This window comes from Panthera pardus, unplaced genomic scaffold, assembly GCF_024362965.1.
Source record: "Panthera pardus isolate Hobbes unplaced genomic scaffold, ASM2436296v1 HiC_scaffold_8, whole genome shotgun sequence".
Classification (NCBI taxonomy): domain Eukaryota; kingdom Metazoa; phylum Chordata; class Mammalia; order Carnivora; family Felidae; genus Panthera; species Panthera pardus.
The window spans coordinates 138,214,219-138,240,139 of NW_026527013.1; the positions used below are offsets into that span (position 1 = coordinate 138,214,219).

The 25,921-nt window shown below is 37.1% G+C and overlaps 1 protein-coding gene across 6 annotated transcripts in view; it reads left to right on the plus strand.

Moving 5' to 3' along the window:
• CPED1 (cadherin like and PC-esterase domain containing 1) overlaps window positions 1–25,921 on the plus strand; it is a 270,971-nt gene that overhangs the window by 197,694 nt on the left and 47,356 nt on the right. For all 6 annotated transcript variants that reach the window (XM_053897714.1, XM_053897712.1, XM_053897715.1 and 3 more), the window contains one exon: window positions 24,309–24,426. In XM_053897714.1, coding sequence (XP_053753689.1) covers window positions 24,309–24,426 — 118 coding nt within the window. The remainder of the gene's footprint in view (window positions 1–24,308; window positions 24,427–25,921) is intronic.

The window sequence follows — 25,921 nt, forward strand, 5'->3', positions numbered from 1 at the left end:
GACAGGCAGAGCAGGCCACAGAACCTGAATAGCATTCAGATGATGAGCACTATCCCTTCACACAGGGCTTGTCAGTAGCCCAGATGATCTAAAAAGGAGAGGCACATTATCTCATTTCCCCTGGATACAATACTAGTTAAAAGTGGAAAGAATTATAAACAGAAAGTTACAGCTTCATTAAGCCCATGATGCAGGTCAAGTTTCCTGGCAGCCAATTTTGCCCCAGGCCAGTGCTAGACATGTAGTCATTTACAGGCAGAAATAATAGCAGATTATATAGTCCTTTCTGTGCACCATGTGTGGAAGCTTTATATAGCTATTAATGTGCCTTTCCTACAGAAAACGGTCAGATAAATATAACCAAAAAGGAGTCATTGCCTAATCTTGATGATTCAAATGGGGGCTGCAGGCCTCCTCCATAAAATATTGGTTTTCTTTCCTGAGATGCAGTTCCTTTCATTATTAATTCAACAAAAGGTTAAATTAATTTCCACTCTGGAAAGTAAGATTTATTTTGATGATGCAGATTTCGGATGAATTACATATACTGAGAAAACTACATGGCTGTGCCTATTAATAGGTAAAATAATTATTGTAATTTCTCCTTTTTTGAGGATTTTTTCTTACATTTGTATATGTTACCATGCACAAGAAGTCTTCCAATGTTTTATGAGACCCTTAGAAACATTGCCCTTTATAATTCAGAAATAGAGAAAACCTGTAACTTCGGATTTTATAAATCCCACTTATCTGTCAATGAGGCAATACTTCCATTTGGAGTCAGTTAATTATTTCATCCCTCTTACTTTTCACCCTGTAAGTAACTCTGAACTCTGCGTTCACTTTTCACATGGTGAAAAACTTTTCTGATCACTCTTCAGTTGATATTTAGGAAAGTCAGTTTTCAGGTACTTGTGATATAATCTTTTCTTCACACTTTCGGAAGTTTCTGGTATTGTTTTTGTCTTTATTTTCTGGGAACTGAGCTCGAATCCAGTCAGAGATAATTCTTTCTTTTGGTTGTTCTGAGCTGGAGAACGGAGTCAGATACGATTTTAAATAAAGAAATAGAATGTACACTATTCATCTGGCTTACTTTTCTTGAATCTCTCAAAAGCATTCATGGATAGTGATGCCTGGGAGCGAGCTCAGATTTTGATCACTTTGAAAGCATAAGACACTGTGACTTGTTCAGTTCAAATGTAACTTAAATATTTGGATACTAAAAAAGCTCTTTAAATCATGAATTGGAAGCAAGGAGACAGCTAAAAGTTACCCAGCCAATTAGTTGGTTACCTTAAACAGGCCGATAAAGACTGACTTTGGACCAAACGTAGGCTTCAACATCCATGAGAAAGGAAAGCTCGCTCCACTGACAGGAAAGCCAGACAGGACAGCTGTTGTCACAGGACTTTTTTTTTTTTTTTAACTCAAGCAAATCCAGTCACCCGCTTCCTGTATGTAAATACAGGCACTAGTAACCTTCCTTCTTCCATCTTGAAATTGAAATTATATCAATGCTAAAAGGAGCTTCAATTGCCAGAGACAGATACCCTCCCTCGAAAAGGAAAAGGGAGTGAATGCGTAGGAGAGGGGCTCAAAGCATTCCCTGAGAGTGCTAATAAAAGCAAAATAATGACATTTTTGCCTTATAAATTTTAAACAGATAATTAAGAAACTTTGACTTTTATTTCTCTGAAGGACAAGCATTAAATAGGCCAAAATGGGCAGCTGGGAGTCGTGAATATTAATATCACAAAAGGTTATATTCTCTTTACAGAAGAATATTTTGCATAATTGAAAACTCTATTGTTCCAATTAAAATACAATTTTCCTTAATAAAATTTAATTTGCACAGAACTTTCAAAGAACATATCTAGGGTATAAAACAAACCATGATGACCTTTTATTAATGGTTACTTATTTTATTTTATACTGATTTTATTCCAAACAATACAAAATGTGTATTTTGTATTGTTATATATACACAAACATCATGCCCCAAACATCATGGTCTGGTATATACATATCTAGCCTGCTAACTATTATATATATTTACCTAAAAGTGAAGCAATTCAACATAAACTTTTATTTGTAACCTACATTTTTCACTTGCAATATTATGGATATCTTTTTTGATCAATACATACTCATTCTTAATTCTTTTTATAATTTTTTTCTTTTTATTGTCTGAAAATTCAGAGAATCATTGAATAAAGGAAAAAACTACTCATAATCTGAAAAACCTTATATAAAATAGTTAGTGAAAATCTCTCCATTCATCTAATCCTACCAACCCACACTTAGAATGTGGATAGTGAATACAAATGAGTATATCCTTTCAGATTTTGACCAAAATGATACTGACATATCTATATATACACCTATATATTTTTTCTTTTAATAAGAATGAAACTGCTATAACAGTGGTGTGAAATTTCTGTTGTTCCCCGACTTTAATATGTATGTACATCTTTTCAGATCAGTTGATATATAATGACCTCTGTCTTTTTAGTGGCTGCTTTTTATTGGTCCTTATTGAATAAAATGTATTGACTTACTTAGTTCTTCATTAGTGGGCATTCAGATGGTTTCTTATGCTTTGCTACCATAAATATTACTACAATAATCAGCCTTCTGCACATAAATCTTTACACATGTACACTCTTATTTCTGTAAGAAAGAAGATGGAAGGGACGCCTGGCTGGCTCAGTCAGTAGAGTGTGTGACTCTTGATCTCAGGGTCATGAGTTTGTGCCCCACGTTGGGTGTAGAGATTACTTAAATAAATAATATTTTTTAAAAAGTAAATGGAAGTAGAATTACTAGATTAAAAAGAATGAGAATTTTAAACTTTAATAGATCTTGCCAAATTACTTTCCATAAACAATGCATGAGCTTGCCTGTTTCCCCACACTCTCATCAACACTGGTGTTAGTTACAACATTAGAAGCTAAAGTGGAGAATATAACTAGATGTACATCATGGTTCTCAGACACACTGACAAAAACTTGCACAAGGAAGTGCTCTATTAATTTATATACATCACTAAGAGATACCGACTCTTTTCTCCAATAGTATTAATTTCAGGCTCTCTTATAACCAAGGGGGACATCACTACATACCAAGAAGCTGGAAAAGAATTGATACTTAGTACTGATTAAATATATGGTGTAATACATACCACATATTGAACAAAGGCCAAATTGACTCAAAACCCAAATTTATTCAGTTGTCACTATCTGTGTACTATTTACGTTGTCTAGTTCTTGGGGCAAATTTTACACTATATATGTACATATATATATATTTATTGTCTGTATGCTATCTAGGTTGTCCAGTTCTTGGGGAAAATTTTACACTATAAATGTACATATGTATGTACATATATATTATGTATATATAGTTTAAAATTTATTTATGTTATATGTGTGTGTGTGTTGATACATATATATTAATCTCTGAAGAAGCTTGAAGAAAAAGGTACACCTGTCTATGGATAAGTAGTTACAGTAGAGTATGATACATCTGTAATATTATGACATTACAGCAAAGCAAGAACAACCTCTTTGAGGCAAGAAGGGAAGGGAGGCCAAGAGAGATTTCTCACAAGAGATAGCAATTTTTTGTGGTCCCAGAGCACCCTAGGACTTCTAGACAGAGGTGAAGTCATAAGGGAACAGCAAGTAGATCTGTGGGCTGGAATACAGGATAAAAATGAGAAGAATAAGAGAGAGGCACTCAAGTGAGAACGATTGATCTCAGTTGCAAAGGATTTTGGCTGTTATGCCAAAAATTTGGATCTAAGCCTATCCTCACTGGTGAGCCAGTGGATTTTTTTAAAACAAGGAGGACACACAAATGTGAACAAGTAATTGTTGAGCACCATCATTCCAGGAAGTCTGGAAATCATCACTGGGGTAGACTTGTGCAGCTCCTCATAACACCCAGGGAGAGTCTAGTCAAAGAAACACAACTTTGATCCCAAGAAACAGTATTTCAATAAACATCACCATATATGTCCTCTCCTCGGAATTCTATACTTCGGCATTTTATGCCACTGTCCATAGGCAGTCTACCTGCACATCGCACAGGCATTTCGAGCTTGACAACTAAACCAAACATTTCTTCCTTCGCCTCCCTTCATGAACAAACTGTTCTCTCCTTTCTCGTGTGTCCATTCAATAGCCCAAAGATTTCCAAAAGATTTCGTAGCTTTGTTTTTTTTTCCCCTCACCGCCACTACTTATAACTTCCTCCTGTGGGTCTCCTGTGTCCTGGCCCCTTCCCCCCCATTCTATTCTAGACTGCCATCACCTTTTGCCTTAACAATTACAATAGTCCCCTCACCAACTGCCTTGCCTCTAGACCCAGCAGTCTCCACACCTCTTTTTTTTTTTAAGTTTATTGATTTATTTTGAGAGAGAGAGAGAGAGAGGGAGCAAGGGAGAGGGGCAGAAAGAAAGGGGGGTAGAGAGAATCATAAGAAGGCTCAGCACGTGGGACTCCATCTCACGAACATGAGGTCATGACCTGAACCAAAATCAAGAGTCAGATGCTTAACCAACTGAGAGCCACCTAGGCACACTGACCTCTGTAGGGTTTTTAAAAAATATGCAGATCTAATTATACTCCAAAAGCCCACCCCACCACCATCACCATCAAAATCCTTCTATCATGTCCTAATACTACATAAAGGTAAAAAAAAATGATTACAAAACATAGTGAACAGTTTAACTTCATTTCTGCAAAATGTATGCACATGTAATGAATGCAGTGTGTTTAATACACAACTGAAACATAGTATGCATGGATGTATGATGAAATCCAAAATGTCATTGGTACTTTCCATTTTTTTAACTTATTTTTTATTTTCCAACCTTCTAATGAGCATGTATATGTTACTAAGTTAATTAATTAATGAGAGGAACAATAAAACCCAAACCCTTTAGTATAGTTTGTATCACTCTATCCTTTGGCCCCCGCTTCCCACAAAACCTAAAGTTGACCTATAACCTGTTGTGTCCTTGATGTTCTTAAGATACACCCTTCTTTCTAATTGCTGACTTTTGCATATTTATTACCTTTTCTTGAAGACATTGGTTTCCTCTTCTCTTTCTACTCATCCTTCAAATTGGTCTCCCCCTTTTAACACCAGGCTCCTTCAACACTGGGGCTATTTCATCCTGTTGACCTGGGTCTTCCCTTCACAGGATGAGAGCAAAGTAAATGATCCTGGAGGAAATGAATGATGGAATGTTCTCTTGGCTATAAATGAAAATAAATTGGAGGTTATAGTCTCCCTCAATATTTACCTTAATACCGTTTATACAACGTCATAAGAAAGAACTCCAAATGACTTCTTCAGCAATGTTAGATAATGTCCTCTTGTGGTAGGCATAGCTTTGGAAAGCATCGACTGACTTCCAACCCTATCAGTCCTCCATTCTTTAAAAATACATGGGTGTTCTCCGATAAGCCATATTTGAAGTTTGAAGCTTTTTACTTAACTTTAATTATTTTTATTTATATTGCATTTTATTTCCTTAATACAGAAATGCCTGCAGTCATTTTTAACATCATTAGAAAGGACTCATTTAGCCACATAGATATTGCTATTTAAATTCACTGAGAATAAAATATGCTAACACGTATTGGGTGATTTTAAAGGGGTTAAGAAGGATGACAACAATTTCTTAATTCTCAAGCATGTAATTATTACTAACTTACATGTGTACTTACCGAAACCAGTATGATTCAGTATTATATGTGGACTTCTAAAGCAGTTTTTTTTTCCAAATTGATTATTTCTTATTTTGTATAATGTATCACTTGTCATTAAGAATTAAATGGGTAATAAAGTGATATTTACATAACTTATTTGCATTTTTTAAATGAATACATTTAATTCCTATGCGTGGCTGTGAGAGAGAAAAAGAGTAACCCTTACTTTTGAGAATGATGCGGCTCTGAAAAAACTTATCCCAAGGAAATTATCTCAACCTTTTGACACAACTTTGACTTTGTCCATCTGTGCATCGTTGGCTGTCGATTAGCTCTCGGCTGCTCACATGTACTGTAACTGGGCTGTATTTACTTTCCTTTCTGTTCCCTATAAGCTTCATCTTGCCTCTAGTTCTGATTTTATAGCAGCTTTTTAAAAAATACTTGATTTTTTTAGAGCAGTTTTAGGTTTACAATAAAATTGTATCAACATTACTCACCAGAATGGTATTTTTTTTTAAGCCAATGACAAACCTACGCTGATGAATCATTGTCACCCAAAGTCCATCCTCAAAATGCATTCCAGGTCACTCTTGGCATCGTACATTCTATGGATTCAGAGACATGTATCATGACATGTGTCCATCATTACAACATCTGACATTGTATTTTCACTGTCCTAAAAGTCCTCTGCACTCTGCTCATTCATTTCTGCTCACAGCCGCACCCCCCTAAAGCAGGTTTTTAAGACACTGCTTTGTTTTTCTCCTATTCTGCTCACAAAGGGACAATCTTTGGATACATATTCTTATGTATATCAAATCACACAAAATTTCATCAGTAATTGTTTTTTCGAATTTGTGGTCCACTTTTACCATTTAATACTTACTGCTCAACAATATCAAGTCACTTTCTGATTTTTATTGATTCACAATACTTACAAAATTGTTCTTAAAATGTGAGAAAAGTGTGTGCATGTTTAATTCTCATTACAGGTAATAAATTGTTTTTGTTTTCAACCTAAATAAAAATGACATTTATATACTTTCATATCTTGACTTTCCATAAAACTTAGCTGCAAATAAAAACAAATTTTCCTCCTATGTGTGTAAGAAACTTTCCCAAGGGGGGAAAAGCCTTGAAAATGTTGACCCACCTCAAAGGAAACGTCCCACCAGACAAATTACTCTACAAGTGCTATTTGTTTAGAATGTCTATTAATAGAGCTAATACTAATGCATAGATATGTTGCATGATGTGCATAATGTGGCTTTTGGTGCACAATATTTAATTTTAATCATAACCACATTTGTTGAGCCCTTCTTGTGATCATGCATGGTTCTGCATTCATTACATGTATTCATTTATTAAATCCTCTGAGCAGTCTTACGAGGCAGGCTTTCACAGGAGAGGAAACTAAAGCAACTAAGGATTTAATTGGCCCAGGGTCACAAAGACAGTGAGCGATGGAGCTGAAATCAGAAATTTCAGCAATCTGACACAAGAGCCGCCCCCCCCCCCCCTTACCCGCCGTACTACTGATTAAGTTAGATCTAGACCCCTCTATTCTCTTATGTGCTACACTGGCCTCAATAACTCTGTTTCCCATGCTTTGCATTCATGTGAATTTCATAGGAGAACTCCACAGTATATAAACCAATTTCCGGGGCATAATAATGGACAGCATCTTATGTAGCATATGAAATATGATTAATATTTTTCAGAAAAGGAATCTCATTAAAAAAATAAATTTAATAGCATAGCATACCATCTGCATAATGACTTTTGTTATTGACATCCAGGAGAATTGCTATAAATTAACAAAGAAATTGGTGTATTCACAGAATATGAATCATATCATGTCCATAATTGGAGACCTACTGAAACAGGAAAGCTTGCAGTTAATTCAAGAACTCAAGAAATCATCCAGGAATGATTTCTTAGTTATGCCAGACAGATGTCTGTCATCACAGAATATTTCTTTTGTTTATAATTTTAAAAAGAATAGTAAATGGATGTCAATTGTTTCCATATAGCTTTGTGATATTTTCTTTTGTTTTGATCTTAGCTGCCACATATGAGTTTTTCGCTCATGACCACATGATAGAACAAATGATCCCACGTGATTTCTTGGTTCAGTGTTTTCAACACAAACTAGTCATCAGAGAAGCTAAGTGGGTAAAAATTCCCCTGGTCATAAGTTCTTTAATAGATAGTCAAAAAGATTTCATCAAAAATGACTTCCTCCTCCGGAAATTAAAACTCACTGAGATAGCTGAATTATCTCCAGTATAAACAATGACAACTTGTTAACCATTTTTAAAGAAACAGCTTTATTAAGTTATAAAAATTTGTGGCTAGAATGCCTTACCACTGACAGCAAGCATAGGCAAAATCTACTTAACATTTCTTTGCCAAAGTTTGGTTGGGTACACCACTCTTTTTTGACTTAGCACCTACATACTGACTTCCAAAAAATAAAAACAAAAATGATATTTCATGGAACACACTTTGGGGAACACACAGTCTTTCTTTGAATTAATTTTTACATCATTTTTACTTCAATAAAAAATTTAAAGTACAATTAAAATAGGATTTTGAAACTTTAAAACACCACAGGGAACGATAAAAAAAAAAAATAATGGTCCATCTATTGAGCAATTTATCCTCTTAGATACTATTTTTTTCCCCAATTATCAGCCTTAGCTGTTAAACGGTTCAGCTATATACACAGCTCCAATTACAAGAAACACTTGGCATAGGGAAGGGGGACTCAGTGGGAATTAATATTGTCTAATGCTATGTCCGTTTTGGTTTTGACCTGTCAAAGTTAGCCAATACGGTGGAGCCTTAAGACACAGTTGGCCTTTTAGAGATAAAACACCAAGGAGCAACAAAGTATCATATCTGAGCAGGGTAACAACTGCAGAGTTCTAGAACAAAGCCAGGCCTCTGACTTTAAAGCAATGTTAGCTATAACTTGGCTCTGCTGGGCCGAGCAAGCATATCTGATTGGTGACAGCAGGATCCCAGAACAGCTGTGGACTAATGCAGAGAAGTGACATATTCTGGCAATCAGCTTGAAATGCCATGTGGTTGTGGATTATTGAGAAGCAGTGGTAGGAGACAAGTCCCCTGAGTGTGTGGCCAAGGAGAGAAGACCCAGTGGTTTTGAGTGGAGAGAGGAAACCTGAGGCAAGATACATTAACAGGAGCCTTTGAGGCTAAAGTTGTAGGGACTCAGAGATATGCGATCTATAAGGTCTCACTCTCCAGAGTTGGCTTCAAATGAAAGAGTCACTTCATCCCACACAGTGAGTTGTGACAACCGCTTATCAGTAATGATCAAATCACAGCTAAGCATTCAAGTTCAGGAAATAATGAGCTAATTTAAAACCCATGGGGAATTTAAGACAGGCTAAATGACAATCTTGTATCTTAAAATTTCCCCAGGACACCTTCTCTTGTAACTGGGATCCCGGAGTCCTGATTTCCTCCATTAGAATGGGCAACACTTAATTCTGCCTTGCATGCCAAGGAAGATAGCACATTTTCCACAGGAAAATGCCAGCTTCTCACTGGGCAAACTTGCTGATAACTGGCAATATCCAAGCCTGAACCGATATGGCTGGGTTACATTGTGAACAAACTGCTTTAGAGTTTTGTAGCTGCCACCATTATGATTTACACAGTCCCCAAACACAAGTAGTCAAAATCCATGTTCAGTGTGTTCTACATTGTCTTGTGTGTTTTATGGCTAAAGACTGAATCCCAAGCTAATAATAGTCACAGCAGGGAAGAAAAATTGGCAATTTATAAATCAGAGTGCAGTTAGCCCTCAGATACAAAGGGTGCTCGCTCCTTTGTAGGCCTTGGAACTGCAGAGAATCAACTGCTTTGCCCCCCTTGCCCCCACCTCCATGGTTTCCATCAGCCCCCATCTGCCTGGTGAACACCAGTGTATTTCAAGTTGTAATCTCCTTTGCAAAGCAGAGTTGATCACATTCATTGTGCCAACACTATGTCCAGAACAATCTTCATTACAGCATTTAGCACTTTCCACCACAATTGTGTGTTTACATATCTGTTTTCTCTACCAGAACTCCAGGAGGGCAGTGGCTGTGGCTAGCTCATGTACATGCTGAACAAATGTCTGCTAAAGGAATCAGTTGAAAAAAAACCAGCGAATAAATGTCATAAACCATAAACTTCTTTGGAGAACTAAAAACACATGACATAGGAGTCCTGATGATTTTGAAAATCATATTAAAACAGATATTTTCCTTGATGATAGGCCATAATATGTAAATAACTGTTTCTTGTCTGCCATGGGAATTAATTTTAAGTCTTTAGTTAAGTGACTTCCTAATGTGCTGTTATTCAAAACTAAAAAATATTTGAGTGACCAAGCATGAGCTGGAAAGGTGCTTTGAGGCTTTTTTTTTTTTTCCATTGGAGAGAATAGATTTGACCTGAATCATTCACATTCTTGCTTGGTCAACTTTTGCTTGGTCTTACTTTTGACCAACCGTAAGCATTTTAAAGTGCAGCTGGTTATGTTTAGAGATGCCATCTGTAGCCATAAGAAAAGAGTCTTCCCTGATGAAGAGTTAATTGGTCTGGAAATGTTTCATAAACATGATCTTCATTTCTTAGCATGGTGTGTTTTGTTTTATTTTGGGTGTTTTGTTTTGTTTTGTTTTGTTTTTTTCAGTCTAGGAAGCATGGGTTGAAACTTAGACCCAGGATTCAAACTCTACCTACTCTACTTATTAAACTGTTTGACTTCAGAAAAGCTTCCCCACATTCTACAAATCTTCATTTCCTCATCTGCTGAATGAATGTTCAAACAGTTGTAAAGATTCAGTGCATTCGTGTATATGAAGTGCCCATCCTGGTGCTTGGCATACCCCAGGTTCTCTCTAAGGAGTATTTCCCTTTCTTCTTGCCAACTCACCAGGAGATTGGTGCCTCCCCCAAAGTTAGTCCATAAATACAGTAGGTGTATCTCAGCTCTTCTTTAGCTTGTAGACTGTCCTCCCACAGTTCCCCCACTTTTTAAGAGCACAATGCTTGTAGATTACAATTTCTGCCATGGGATATCCATGGATGCCAATAGCACACTGCCATATGTCATTGGTCTGCTGTATGACACTCCAGCAAAACTGTTTAAAAGCTTTTTAGTGGTTAGAACATTCTTCTACTGTTAATATATTTTTGCCCTTCAAGAAAACCCTAAAATATGACTATCAAATTGTGTTGGACTATCTTCTCACTTGTAAAATTAATTTTACAATTACAGAAAGTTCCCAAATCCTCTTCATTTAGCTTCCCCTAATATTAACATTCCACATGACCATGGTACTTTATCAATACTATCAACACTAAGAAATTAAGGCATGTGGTGGCTCAGTTAAGCATCTGACTCCTGATCAGGTCAGGTCATGATCTCACAGTTCGTGGGATCAAGCCTAACGTCAGGCTCTGCACTGACAGCGTGGAGCCTGCTTGGGACTCTTTCTCTCTCTGAAGATATATAAAACTTTAAAAAAATACTAAAAAATTAATATTGGTATAATATCTTTACTTAACTAAACACCTTATATGAATTTCATTAGTTTTTCCAATAATTGGGGTTTTTTTTGTTGTTTTGTTGTTGTTGTTGTTGTTTTCCGTTCCAGAATCCCAAATTGCTTTTAGTCATCATGTTTCTTAGTCTTCTCAAATCTGGGGCAGTTCCATAGTCTCTCCTTGTTTTTCATGACTTTGACACTTTTGGGAAATGCAGGTCAGTTATTTGGTAGGGTGGCTCTCAGTTTGGAATTGTGTTGATGCTTTCTCTCATTAAGTGAACGTATACGTCTGTGGCAAAAATTCTGCAGAAGTGATGTGTTTCTCTTAATCACTTAATGAGGATAGTGTTGGCTGGGCTTCTCCACTTGAAGTTACATTTTTCTCTGTGTAGTAATGACTTAGGGGAGTGACCTTAAGATTTCTCCTGGAGTATTTTAGATTATTTTTAAAAGTTTGATTAGCATGTATAAACATATAAAATTACACATAGAAAAGACTGTCCTGTTATAGAACCATTATTTTCATAACTGTCTAATACTTGCATTGTTGGGATATGTTTACACTAAAAATTAACATTAACTTTTGATCTTTCAATGTCATAGTAGCTTGGATGTTTGGTGTTAAATGCATTCACATTTTCTTCTGAACAGAATGTAGCCACATTTAGCATGCTTTGAGCTTAACTGTGGATGTATAGGATGCTGATCAGTGGGTGATCTTTAAAAATACTCTTAATGCTAAATAATTACTATTAAAGCCTCAAAAGAGGTGGAATTTATAACTTAAGACATGTAATGAGATCATTCTTTTTTAGCATATTTCACATGTCACTTGGCATAAGTTCCCTTAAAATTTCAAAATTCCACAATTCTAAGGATCATTGTGTGTGCACACCTGCGTGTGCATGTATGGGTGTGTGTAGGTATAGGTGTGTTTGTGTAACAGTCACCAAGATGAATGTAGGCAGGAAGTGCCCGAGTGGTGCTCCAAACTTTTTTTTTTTAATATTCAACTCTCTGGGGCACCTGGGTGGCTCAGTCGGTTGACCATCTGACTTCGGCTCAGGTCATGATCTCATGGTTCGTGAGTTCGAGCCCCACATCAGGCTCTATGCTGTCAGCTCAGAGCCTGGAGCCTGCTTTGGATTCTGTGCCTCCCTCTCTCTCTGTCCTTTCCCTGCTCATATTGTCTCTTCCTGCCTCTCAAAAAATGAATAAATGCTAAAAATAAAATATTCTACTCTATTTGTGCCACTCACACAGATGATTCCCTACCAAAGCTACATTTTTAAGGATCACAACTCCATGTACTTTATTAGTGGGCTATTGACAAGTGGGACTGTCCCTGCTGAAATTCATCAGCAGTTATACTCACCATGAGTGATCAGTATTTCCTGGGAAGACCTGACTGCTACTTAATATGAGGCAAATGTTGTTATATTTGGTGTCACCGTTATTGGTAAGTAAACAACAGTGAAAAGTTGTCCTTTAAAATATCTCTGTAGCCTCCTGCCTCTTTCCAAGCGCTACTATTTCTGCTTCCGTCTACAGATAATAGGTTTGCTCCTTCGAAATAGGAAACAACCTTTTCTAGTTGCTATGACTGTTGTTACTCTGTCACTTCTCAAACTGATCCAGATGCTTCCAAACACGAGAGACCCTATGGTCACACATTCAGTTCCAATTCCACACTCCTTTGTTCACAAATCAAAAAGAACTGAACTTTTTCAAATATCGAAACCTATAAATTCATTCTTTCTTTTCATTTGCATTCACATCTACCCTCTGGATTCCATCTGCAACCCAAACCAGCAGTGCTGAAAGACCACAACAAAGGCTGCTTTCCTTGGGGTTCCCAGCTCACCGGAAGTGGGAAGCATCCGTCTCCTCACAGGCTCCGTCTCACTAGATTTCCAGACCCCATTCCATGGACCCAGACGTTCATATGCATTTTAAAATTGAGAATACAGGGTGCCTCTCAGAATGGACTGCAGCAAGCAGGATCATGCTGGCTCCGTCCTAGCTAAGTGAGAGGCCATCTAGGTTAAAAGAGAGAAAATTGCATATTAGTTCAGGGATGTGGAATGCATGAGAAATATATAGAAGTATTCCAAATATTGATGTCATATTAATAAATTTAATTGAGTAGAACTAATTCATCTGTTTATAATTTGTTGCAATTTCCCCTTTTCCTGAGTTCACTGGGGACCAGCTTAATAGTCTCAGGTAGTATAATATATGGCCACTTTCAGCTGATATTTAAGGAAAGAAACACACAACTGTTTTATCCTATCGATGGCTCATTATTACTTGGGTCCTAATCAGTTACACGTAAGACTATGAATTCCAAACACAAATAGCAATTCAAGCTGCATTTATAATTCTGCTCCCCAACACCAAGTTCCATTATTCCTTAAAAGCCATTAAAATTAAAAACCTATTTATAAACGCTCATTAAAACAGGAACATCAAGCATTGAAAAGTACCAATTTTTTAGGCTAATTTTAATTGTATTTTTTTAAATTTACATCCAAATTAGTTAGCATATAGTGTCCCAATTTTTAAAGCAATGTTATTAGCCATCCCTCCTGCACAAAGTATAGTTACTCATTTGCATTAAACTTCAAACTAAGGCAATTGCATAGGTAGTTTATTCACTGCAAATATTTTATTAGAACAAACTGTAAATAAAAGTCAAAGTGTCTCCTGCTCCTCAATAAAAATATTTAATTGTATGGTGTTTCTTTTAAAAAAATTAAAAAAAAAAATTTTTTTTTAATGTTTATTTATTTTTGAGAGAAAGAGAGAGTGAGAGTGGGGGAGGGTTAGAGAGAGACAGAGACATAGACTCTGAAGCAGACTTCAGGCTCTGAACCAGACACAAGACTTGAACTCATGAACCATGAGATCATGACCTGAGCTGAAGTTGGAAGCTTAACTGACTGAGCCACCCAGGAGCCTCAATTGTATGCTGTTTCTTAAAAGAACATCTACTCAGTAGCAAGCTTTATAAGTTTTGTAAGGGGATAGAGCTTACAGCCTTATCCCATAAGAAGTTTTAAACACTGAAGAAGCTTAATTCATTGTCACAATTCTGCATTTGTGTCATTAGAATGAGACAAGGATGAAAATCATGATTCCAGAATAATTTTACTGATTTCTACCCACTTCCTATCTTGGCCCTCGAACACCGTCCTCTCTGAACTTGAATGGCCATGTTTTCACTCATTTCCCGAATGTGGCAGCTGCTCATCGTTCTACCTGGAGCATTTACTCCATCGATTCCCTTTTGATGATGTTTCCACTGATAAACTACAAACGCTGTGAACCCAGGTCAGTATTAAGTGACTGAGTGGGTCCCTCGTCCCTCACAGCCCTCAGAAGGAACCACACGTGCCGACATCTTGATTTCAGACTTCTGGTCTCCAGAATGTGGGACAATGCATTTCTGTCATTCTAAGCCATGCAGTTTGTCATGGCACAGAAAACTAGTATACCTTTAAAGGAACTATCAGGGCTTTTCTGATTTTCTATTCTTTTACTTTTCCATTTTAAATATTATTTTCTTGGGGCTCCTGGGTTGGGTGTCCGACTTCGGCTCAGGTTATGATCTCACAGTTCTTGAGTTGGACCCCCATGTCGGGCTCTGTGCTGACAGCTCAGAGCCTGAGGCCTGTTTCAAATTCTGTGTCTCCCACTCTCTTCTCCTCCCCTATTTATGCTCTGTGTGTGTGTGTGTGTGTGTGTGTGTGTCTCAAAAATAAACATGAAAAAATTTAAATATGATTTTCTTCACTTAAATAGATATTTTTAAAAATATAATCATGAGCCATACTAATGGCAAAATCTTGAAAAACATAAGGAAGAAGTTCATTTCTGCTTCTTCATCTCTGGCCTACCGTTCTTAATCTCCAATAGAGCCACTGATCAGAGGCATCTGTGCATCATTCCAGCAATACATAGGCACAGTCAGGCAAATACAATATTTAGCATTTTCTTTTACTTAAATAAGTAAACTTAAATAAGTAAATGGTATACATAATGTCCTGCAAGCTGATTTATTGCTCTTAATAAAATTTCTTTTGTACTGCTCCATATCTTTACTCTGTATCCTTTTTTTCTAGGAATTACAAAATATTCCATTACATGGATGTTATTTAACTAGTTCCCTATTGATGGATGCTTGAGTTGTGTCAAGTTTCTGTTACTATACAAAGCACTCTAATAAATTCCCTTGCAGACTTTATAAAGTATACCTGTAGGATAAAGTCTTAGCAGAATAATTATATTTGCAAGATATTTTCAAAATGCCTCCCATGAAGGATATAAGTCTCCTTTCATATGAATTTATAGGCATTTAACTCTTTTCTTAATGAAAAAGTTCAGTTTTAGGATCAATGTGGTATGTAAACAATGATTTCAGGTGGATTATGCTGTAATTATTTATTGCTAATATATACCTCAGCTAATTTTCTATGAATGTTCATTAGGTATCTAATAATGTGAATCACATAAGAACTATTCAGTATTTTATAGCTTGCTGACTACAATACAAGGAAAGCAGTTGTTCAATTTAGAGACAATGTGAAGATAAAAAAAAAATTCTTTGCTTTTGGAACAAGATAGTGAAATTAGCTCCTCAGGAACCTCATTTCTTTCTTTCTTTTTAAATGGAAATGTAAGTATCTTATTAGTTCCAGGTGTATACCATAGTGGTGCAATATTCTTACACACTGCAGAATGATCCTCATGATAAGTCTAGTTACTATCTGTCACCTTACAAAGTCATTACAATATCATTTACTCTATTCCCCAGCATACATTACATCTTCATGACATTTATTTTATAACTGAAAATTTGTACCTCTTAACCCCCTTCACCTATTTTGCAAGTCCCCCAAAGATTTGTTTCCCGTAGCTATCAGTCTGTTTCTGCTTTGTCTCATTTGTTCATTTGTTTTGGTTTTTAGATTCTACATATAAGTGAAATCATATGGTATTTGTCTTTCTCCGACTTACTTCACTTAGCACAGTGCACTCTAGCTCCATCCATGGAGTTGAAAAAGGCGAGAGCTCCTTCTTTGTTATGGCTGAGTAATATTCTATTATATATTTATATAATTTATATAAAATTATAAATATACGTATATACACACATACATATATATCAGTTCTTTATCCATTCTTCTATCAATGGACACTTAGGTTTCTTCCATATCTTAGCTGTTGTAAATAATACCACAATGAACATAGGGGTGCATGTATCTTTTTGGATTGGTATTTTCATTTTCTTTGGACAAATATCCAGAAGTGGAATTGCTGGAATTTATGATAGCTCTATTTTTAATTTTTTTGAGGAAACTCAATAGTGTTTTCAATAGCGGCCACACCAGTTTACATTCCCACCAACAGTGTTCAAGGGTTCCCATTTCTCGACATCCTTGCCAACACTTGTTATTTTTTGTCTTTTTGATAATAGCCAATCTGACAGGTGTGAGGTGATATTTCATTGTAGTTTTCATTTGCGTTTCACTGATGATTAGTGATGTTGCGATCTTTTTGTGTGCCTTTTGGCCATCTATATGTCTTCCTTGGAAAAACGTTCATTCAAGTCCTCTGCCCATTTTTTAACTGGGTTATTTGTGAATTTTTTACGTTAAGTTATGTGAGTTCTTCATATATTTTGTATACTAGTCCCTTATTGGATATATGATTTGCACATATCTTCTCCCATTCAATAGGTTGCTTTTTTGTTTCATTGATGGTTTTCTTCACTGTGCAAAAGCTTCTTAGTTTGATATAATCCCTTTTGTTTATCTCAGCTTTTGTTACCCTTGTGTAAGGAGAATGGTCCAAAAAAAATATTACTAAAACCAGGGTCATAGAGTTTTTACCTATGTTTTCTTCTAAGAGTTTTATGGTTTCACATCTTACATTCAATTCTTTAATTCACTTTAAATTTATTTTTATATATGGGGTAAGATAGTTCTCCAGTTTTATTCTTTTGCTTGTATCTGTCTGGTTTTTCCAGCACCATTTATTGAAGAGACTGTCTTTTCTCCATTGTATATTTTTGCCTCCTATGTCATAGATTAATTGGCCATATAGAAATGGGGCTTGGGGGCTCTTATTCTGTTCTATTCTATTGATCTATGTGTTTGGTTTGGGGGCTAGTACTATACTATTTTGACTACTATAGCTTGCAATACAGTTTGAAATCAGGAAACTCTAGCTTTGTTCTTTCTCAAAATCGCTTTGACTGTTTGGGGTCTTTTGTTGTTCCAGACAAATTTTAGGATCCTTTAGGAACCTAATTTCTTGTCAGAAAGACCAGTCTTGATATAGAGGGGTCCCTGCCTCCCTAGGAACTGTACCAGGATTGCCAAGTTTGAGAAGTCACTACTGACTTACAGGAAAAAGCAGCGGTCCAGGAGGAGAGGAAGAAATGGGTACCTTGGAAGGTGTAGGTTTCTTAGAGAGTGAATGTGTGTTTTTAAATTTAGATGGGCATTTTTCATTATTTAGTAGGAGAAGGAGAGAATTGTTTCATCTTAAAAGGGTGATTCCATGGGGCCAGAAAAGCAAGTAAGATTTAAAAATACCTACCAGATCAAATAGTCCGTGCCTCTAAAAATATGGTAATATCACATCAAAAATGAGAAACACCACAAATTCCTTTATGGCTAAACATGTTTTTAAGGAATTAAATAGGTTTCCAGAAAAATTGGTAACAAGAAACAGTGATCATGGATTCATGGATAAGTAGGGGGTAAAACCAAGGGCACCTTAAGATTCTTCTGTTAGTTGCTACAACATTTCATGAAAAGTTAGTAAAATTTTAAAATTATATACTAAACATATATACTCTACACATGTTTGAACAAGGAAATCCCTGATAATTATCTCATTGGATTCTAGTGAGAGCTATGACAACCCAGTAAAGAATTTGTGAAATCTCCAGCAAAATGATGTACTCTAAATGTGGAGCTCTCTGGGGTTAAGACCATTTTAAGCAACTCTGCTAAATACCACCTTTTTTGTGTATCTAGACTCTGAGGCTCCAAGGGATGACACTTAAGACCAAAAGAGCTGTCATTCATTTTCCTGAATATGCCTGAGCCTGAACAAATTACTAATCACCCCAGTGAAGAAAGAAAGGAGAGATGCTAATGAGTTTTTTTCTTTCAAGATAGTTTAAATTTTGTTACTGGTAGGGGTAAGCACTTTTAATAGCTAAGGCAGTACTCAAAAGATTCATATGGCCCGAGAAGAATAGGTTTCACAGACTCTTAGAGGAAAAGAGAAATTTGGCTGCATATTCTATCTCCACAGTGGTTTCACCAAGTATGAGTTTGTTTCTCTTCCACAGCAAGAAGCACAGAGGACAGCCCAAAGTTGGCACTGCATCTCTGTAGCCTCATCTATGCCCTGGGCTCTTTCAAATTTCTGCTCATGGCCGTCTCATGGTCACAGCATGGCTGCTCCCCCTTCAGGCTCACATCTGCATTCCAAGCAGAATCAAGAAACAGGGTGACCAAAAATGTATAGCATCAAGGAGGCAAAGCTTATATCAGGGAAGCAAAACTTCTAGAAATTCATAGCCAATTTCCACATTCACTTACTAATTTTATTTATTTACGTATTTTGACCAGAATCGTGTTGCATGGCTATGTCTAGCTACAAAGAAGACTGGGAAATAGAATTTCTTCTTCTCCTCCTCTTTCTTCTTCTTCTTTTCTTCTTCTTCTTCTTCTTTTTCTTCTTCTTCTTCTTCTTTTAATGCTAGATAGGTTGTTCTGCACAAGAAAACAAAGGTCTTTTGTTAGAAAGGAGGAAAGGAGAATGGGTATTCTGTAGGCACCTAACATTTGTCTGCTGCCGTACTTAAGAGATCATTTAATGCAATTTCCACCCTCTTTTTCTCCCACCCTTCCTCATTTTATGTTGAGAAAACTAGATCAAGTGACCCACTCAATATCATACAGACAGTTCATGGCAAAGCTGGAACCAAAATTTGAAAGTATGATCCCTTAACACAGTGGTGCTCTTTCCAATGTATGCCACTATTCTCTTAGTTCATAAACTGTGCACAGAGCCCCCCCAGTTACACAGATACCATTTTTCTTCTCCTTACTCCCTCAACTCTGTTTCCAGACTCAGGTCTGTATTTAGCCATATGCTTGTCTCATTCAACCTTAAGAGTCACATTGTTTGGCTGCAGCCAGAAAATGAATAATGTCCACGTCAGCGGGCTGCTTTGGCTTTCCAAAATAGTGAAGACTTTAACCTAAAGGGTTAAGATTTATGAACTGCAAACAAAGATTAACTGCTAAGGAGAAATAAAAAAGGAAACACAGAATACAATAGAATATTCTTTGACCTAAACCTCAGAAAGGAGAATATGACTAAGTTTCATTTACCTTGAAATCTGCTCTCCCTCTCCTAACCTCTGCTATATCTATCCTTTGCAATATTACTTTGATTCCTGTGCTTAGAATTTACTAGAGTAGGGGGCGCTTGTGTGACTCAGGTGGTTAAGCATCCAACTCTTGGTTTTGGTTCAGGTCATGATCTCATGGTCTGTGAGTTCAAGCCCTGCATCGGGCTCTGCACTGACAGTGCACAGCCTGTTTGGGATTCTTTCTTTCCCCCTCTCTTCCCCTTCCCCACTCTCTCTCAAAAATAAATAAATTAACTTAAAGAAAAATAATTTCCTAGAGTCATGGCTGTTTAGTTAGAACCAACATGTCTGATCCTACCAACTGTCATAGAACAGTAGCTGATGGGAGCGTCCATCTGAGGCAGAAATAGCACCATTCCAGGTAGCAATTCAGACACAAAGGCCAAAGTTCACTCAGTCTGGGAGTGGTCCCTCAGTCTGCCTCCCACTCTGCTTTTCTGTGTTCTACATTATATTTATTCTATTATCATAGGCTCATACGTGGGATCCTGGGTATTCAGAAAGTGCAAACACTAAACATTTCATTTTATTTTATTAAAAAAATTAATGTTTTACTTATTTTTATGAGAGAGAGAGACAGAGAGAAAGAGAGAGAGACAAAGAGACAGAGTATGAGGGGGCGGAGGGGCAGAGAGAGAGGGGGAGACACAGAATCCATGAAGCAGATTCCAGGTTCCAAGCTATCAGCACAGAGCCTGATGCAGGGCTGGAACCCAGGAACCATGAGATCATGACTTGAGTCAAAGTCGGATGCTTAACCGACTGAACAGTTTAAAAGATTACCATGCTCGGGGCACCTGGGTGGCTCAGTCAGTTGGGTATCCAACTTTGGCTCAGGTCATGATCTCGCAGTTAGAGGGTTCGAGCCCCACATTGGACTCTGTGATGACAGCTCAGAGCCTAGAGCCTGCCTTGGATTCTGTGTGTATGTGCCTCTCTCTCTGTTCCTCCCCCACTAGCACTCTGTCTCTCTCTCTCTCTCAAAGGTAAATAAAGATTAAAAAATATTTTTTTTGTTTTAAATAAAAAAAATAAATAAAAGATTACCATACTCTATTGCCGTCCATTTGTTTCAGAAGCTTTGAAGTCAGAACATGCTTCTGTATTATTAAACTTTTTCTAAGCTGCATCTATGAAGATAATTAGAACAAATAAGATGTAGATTTCAGTGCAGGATTAGGAAGACACTTCTGACAATGAGCTAGACTGTGCCACGTGAGGTTAGGGATTTGCATTCTCAGCATGGCACTTTGCACGTTCTAGGTATTAATACTTTTCCATTTTGAAGATGTATTCAAAAATGCTTATGACCATGTTATGAATTAATTGTTCTTCCTCTGAGTAGGAGTTTGTAGTAGACAAGCTCGGAGATGCCATCTCAAGAAAGATTCTGTGATTTGATCATTAAAATGTAGATTGTCAGCATATGAGTTCCTTAAAAATGACTTTCTTCTTTTACTTAAGATGTCAGATAAATCCTTTTCCTGCCTTATCTTATGGCCTTTGACGTGACATTTCTTCTCATAGTTCTCATTCCCTGATTTTCCCATTATTCAGTTCAGATGTTACCTCAGAAAAGCTCCCATGACTAACTCACCCCAAATAGCCCACACCCACTAAGCAGTGACTGAGCTGGGCCCCCCACAGATCAGCACATGTAACAGTACATTTTTCTCAGTGATGGATCCATGTCAATTACATGTTGGGCTTCAGCAGAAGTAGCTGGGACTCTGTCAGCTGTGGTCTGGACTTTCTAATGCCCCCCGTGTGAATATTAGGATTTGTCCATAAACACACACACACACATATGTACACCAGAAAGACCCCAAACAAACTAATCTTCAGGCAAAGGTTTATCTAAATCCAGAGTTTTAGAAATGTCTCAATTATTGGCATGAATCAATCTACTATCTATGTATCTATTACCTACCTATCTATCATGATCATCATCATCTATCTATATCTATACACATAAATATATATATGTACTGAAAGGTATCTTTTTATTAAAACATTGAACACTGCATCTCAGTCTAAAGTACCTGAGTTTAGGTGCCTTGGTGGCATGTCCATGGTGTGTTTTACATGGCATATGTTGTCCTGTAACAAAGCATTTGTTGAGTTGTTTTCTCAATCATGTGTCTTAGAAATCTCTCCATATTGGTTCGTTCATTTTGGTCTATCCTTATGCATTACATAAGGCTTTCTCTAGAGTAGACTCTGAGAAGTCTGATATCAAGGCTATGGAGTCTGTGATATTTTTTATTTTAGTATAAACTTTCCTCCAAAAGTAGCTGAACTAATTTGCAATCCCATCAACAGTGTATAATGATATTTCTCATTGTCTTCTCTAATGTTTGATGTAAACATTTTTTTGCAATTCCGTAAATGTTTAATGTCATTTTTCTAGCCTTAAAAACAGGTCCAACCTGCACCAAAAATAAATGTATAGATGGATATCACACACACACCACACACACACACACACACACACTCATACATATCGTACATAGATGTTTATTCAGACAAAAACTCCTCACAACATTTATTAACTTTGTGTCATTTTAATTGATTTTTATAAGGAGCTCTTTAACACAAATTACTTTCCTAATCTTTAATCAGTATTCTAAATTCCAGTTTCAGTCATTAATTTAAAAATGGAAATATGTATACTGAATCAAGATTTTAAGAAGTCTGTACATCACCCTCGTTCCTTTTGTTCCTTACTATCCTGAACCTTCTCATGTGAGATGTGGAAATCTGAGTTGGGTGTGAGGTTATTTGAAAGGGTGAGGGATGGTGACTAGAAATTGCTCCTTAGAGACAGTTACAGAGCAAAGAGGAGGGCAAACCCATTCATTATTTCTCTCCATTACCGAGAATTTATGATATGAAGTGAGAGAAAATTGAGCCTAACCATTTATGCATCCAATAAATATTTGCCTACTATATGGTAGGGACTGGGTATATGTGTGAATGAAATAATTATTTGCTCTCATATAGTATTCAGTCTGGTGGAAAAGACACAAATAACAAATTATCACCAAATGGTGAAGGGCATGAAGGAAACAAGCGGAGGTGACATGGACTAGGGAGGGGCTACATAATCATGCTAGAGTTTCAAGAAGGCTTTGCTGAGACTTAAAACACAAAAAGACACTCTCCAGGAAAAATGAGAGGGAAAGCATTCCCGATAGAAAGAATAGCATTTTTACCTACCCCAAAACATGATAGACTGTGAGAGCCTGATGAAAAGGGAGGCAGTGGAATCAGGTGAAGGAGGATGGAGGGACACAGGCAAGGTACAGGTCCCAATACCTTGTGAGAATAAGCTAGGAGATCACTTTGTAGTGTGTACACACGTTGAATTGTAATGTTCCACGCTTGAAACACATATAATGTTATATATCAATTTTACCTCAATAAAAAGAGAGCACGTGTGTGCATGAGACAGAGAGAAGGAGGGGGGGAAGGGAGGAAAGAAGGGAGGAAGGGTAAAGGGAGGAAGGAAGGAAGGAAGGGAAGAAGGGAGGAAGGGAAAAAGAGGAAGGAAGGAAGGAAGGAAGGAAGGAAGGAAGGAAGGGAAGAAGGGAGGAAGGGAAGAAGGAAGGAAGGAAGGAAGGAAGGAAGGAAGGAAGGAAGGAAAAGAAGAAGGGAGGAAGGGAAAAGAGGAAGGAAGGAAGGAAGGAAGAAGGGAGGAAGGGAAAAAGAGAGGAAGGAAGGAAGGAAGAAGGGAGGAAGGGAAAAAGAGAGGAAGGAAGGAAGGAAGAAGGGAGGAAGGGAAAAAGAGAGGAAGGAAGGAAGGAAGGAAGGAAGGAAGGAAGGAAGGAAGGAAGGGAAGAAGGAAAAGGTAAGTGAAAATGAGAGTATTCTAACCTGCCAGTACAGGGGAGAGTTGAAGAGAGATTTCAGAGGGCCAAACTGCTGCTCTCCACTGCACATGTCAGACTAGAGAATGAATTGCTTTGTACATATCATGCCTCTACAATGATACTCACTGCAGTGAGATGCTACCTATTTTTATAAATACATGAACATGTTTTGAAAAAAATATATGTATTTGACTCCATTTCTGACGTATCATGGGTCCTTAATAAATGTGAATTGAAATGGAATTTGTCTGTTAATTCTCCTCAAATATTTCCCACTTTTTCACATTAATGGCTTTTTATTCACTTGATATATGGTCTTCTAATACAGTATATTTTTAATGAATCAACAACACACAGGTATGTTTTTAAAGTAAAACTTGCATCCATTTCTTTAAAAACTGGCAGAGCAGTAATAATATCAGTGACAGTATTAATGCAACAATGAATGTCAGTGCCAAAATAAAGATTGAATTGCCATTGGAATTTATATTTATCCCTCAATGCAAGTAGCTACTTCTAGCACAAACAACTTCTGACAACCCAATACCGTGAGAAGGGTAAGCAGTTCCTCCTTTTTATCTATAAAGTTTATTTGGCACAAAAAAATCTTATTCTTTAGATTTTATTACTATCTGTCATGTTCACTGCAGCTAATTTCTATCTATCATTTTAATGCAGGATTGTGGTTTGCTGATTCACCCAGAAGAAGCCTGTGGATTACAGCCTATTTCCTCTGACTACATTGAAGCCATTTCACAGCCTGAACTAAAGATCTGTCCATCTGGGGACACAAAAGGTGACTATTACATTGGGTGTCACTTCTCTTAAAAAAATTATTTGATATAGATGAGTGTACGCTTATTTGGTTTTTTTTAAATTTTTTTTTAACGTTTATTTATTTTTGAGACAGAGAGAGACAGAGCATGAATGGGGGAGGGTCAGAGAGAGAGGGAGACACAGAATCCGAAACAGGCTCTAGGCTCTGAGCGGTCAGCACAGAGCCTGACGCGGGGCTTGAACTCACAAACCGTGAGATCATGACCTGAGCTGAAGTCGGACGCCTAACCGACTGAGCCACCCAGGCGCCCCGAGTGTACGCTTATTTGAACTATCCTTATACAAAAAAAATCAAGGTACTACACAACTTTTTCATTAGTATGAACTGTAACACATGTAATCAATGCATTATTTTAATATGTGAAATATTTGTTAATCAAATGCTTTTCTCTTCACCCTCCGCTCTTTGCCTTGCGAATCCATATTCATCTACAGATATCAGCCAAAAAGTCACTTGTGCCAGAAAGCCTTTCTTCAGCCTCTGATTTGTTTCTTTATTATACATTTTCATTGTACTCCATGCTTTTCTTCCATGAGAATTTCCACAATTATTTAAATGATAAGTATGTAATTAATTCTTTGGTGTCAGTCTTCCCAGATTGTGAGCTGCACGAGGACAGGGAATCTGACTTGTTCACACTATCAGTTCACTTAGTACTATAATTTCTACAGAGTACGTAGACTGTGTCAGCCAAAGAACTGTCTTAAGGAAACAAGTTTCGTTTCCTTTGATTATATAAAAAAAAAAAAAAATCCTTGAGAATGATCTCTCATGTCTCCCATATGTTGAGCATTAATAGAAGCAGGAAAATCATAATGTCAAATTAGAATTATAGTGTTGAATCCTGCCTGATTCTAGAACAGACCCGGAATGAGACACCTTGGTGCCACTATCCACTTTCCCTGTTTACCTCCTTCCCCAGCACTTTTCTTTCAGTGGAGTCTAGTGGGGTCAATCCAAAGGTGGGGACCAAAAATGCCTCCAAAAAGATAAGAGGAACAGGGAGCATCTTCTCTGAGATTTCTGCTTGCCCATCTGGCCTCACGACCCCAAGTCTCCCTTCATCTAAAAAGTCTAAGAAAACACTCAGGAGCTTTTCTACCCTCACCATGAACTTCACACCACAACCTGAATGGGAAATGAGTTTCACAAATGAGCAGTACAAATCGCAATTTGGCACGCACGGTGAGCAAGCGTGGGCATATCCCTGCTCTTGAACATATGTTCTAAATAATAAATTACAGTCGCTGCATAGGGAGGGATTTACCCATTATGACATGTCAGGAGGTATGATTTATGATTCTCAGCTAAATGAGATATACACTCTTACGTACAAAGGAGACCCCGATGTGTCTAGTTATGGATTTTCTTTATCAGATGACATTTTATGAGAATCATAAAACAACTTAACTTTCTTGCTGCTATTGAGCCAAGTCAAAAGTTCATCAACAAA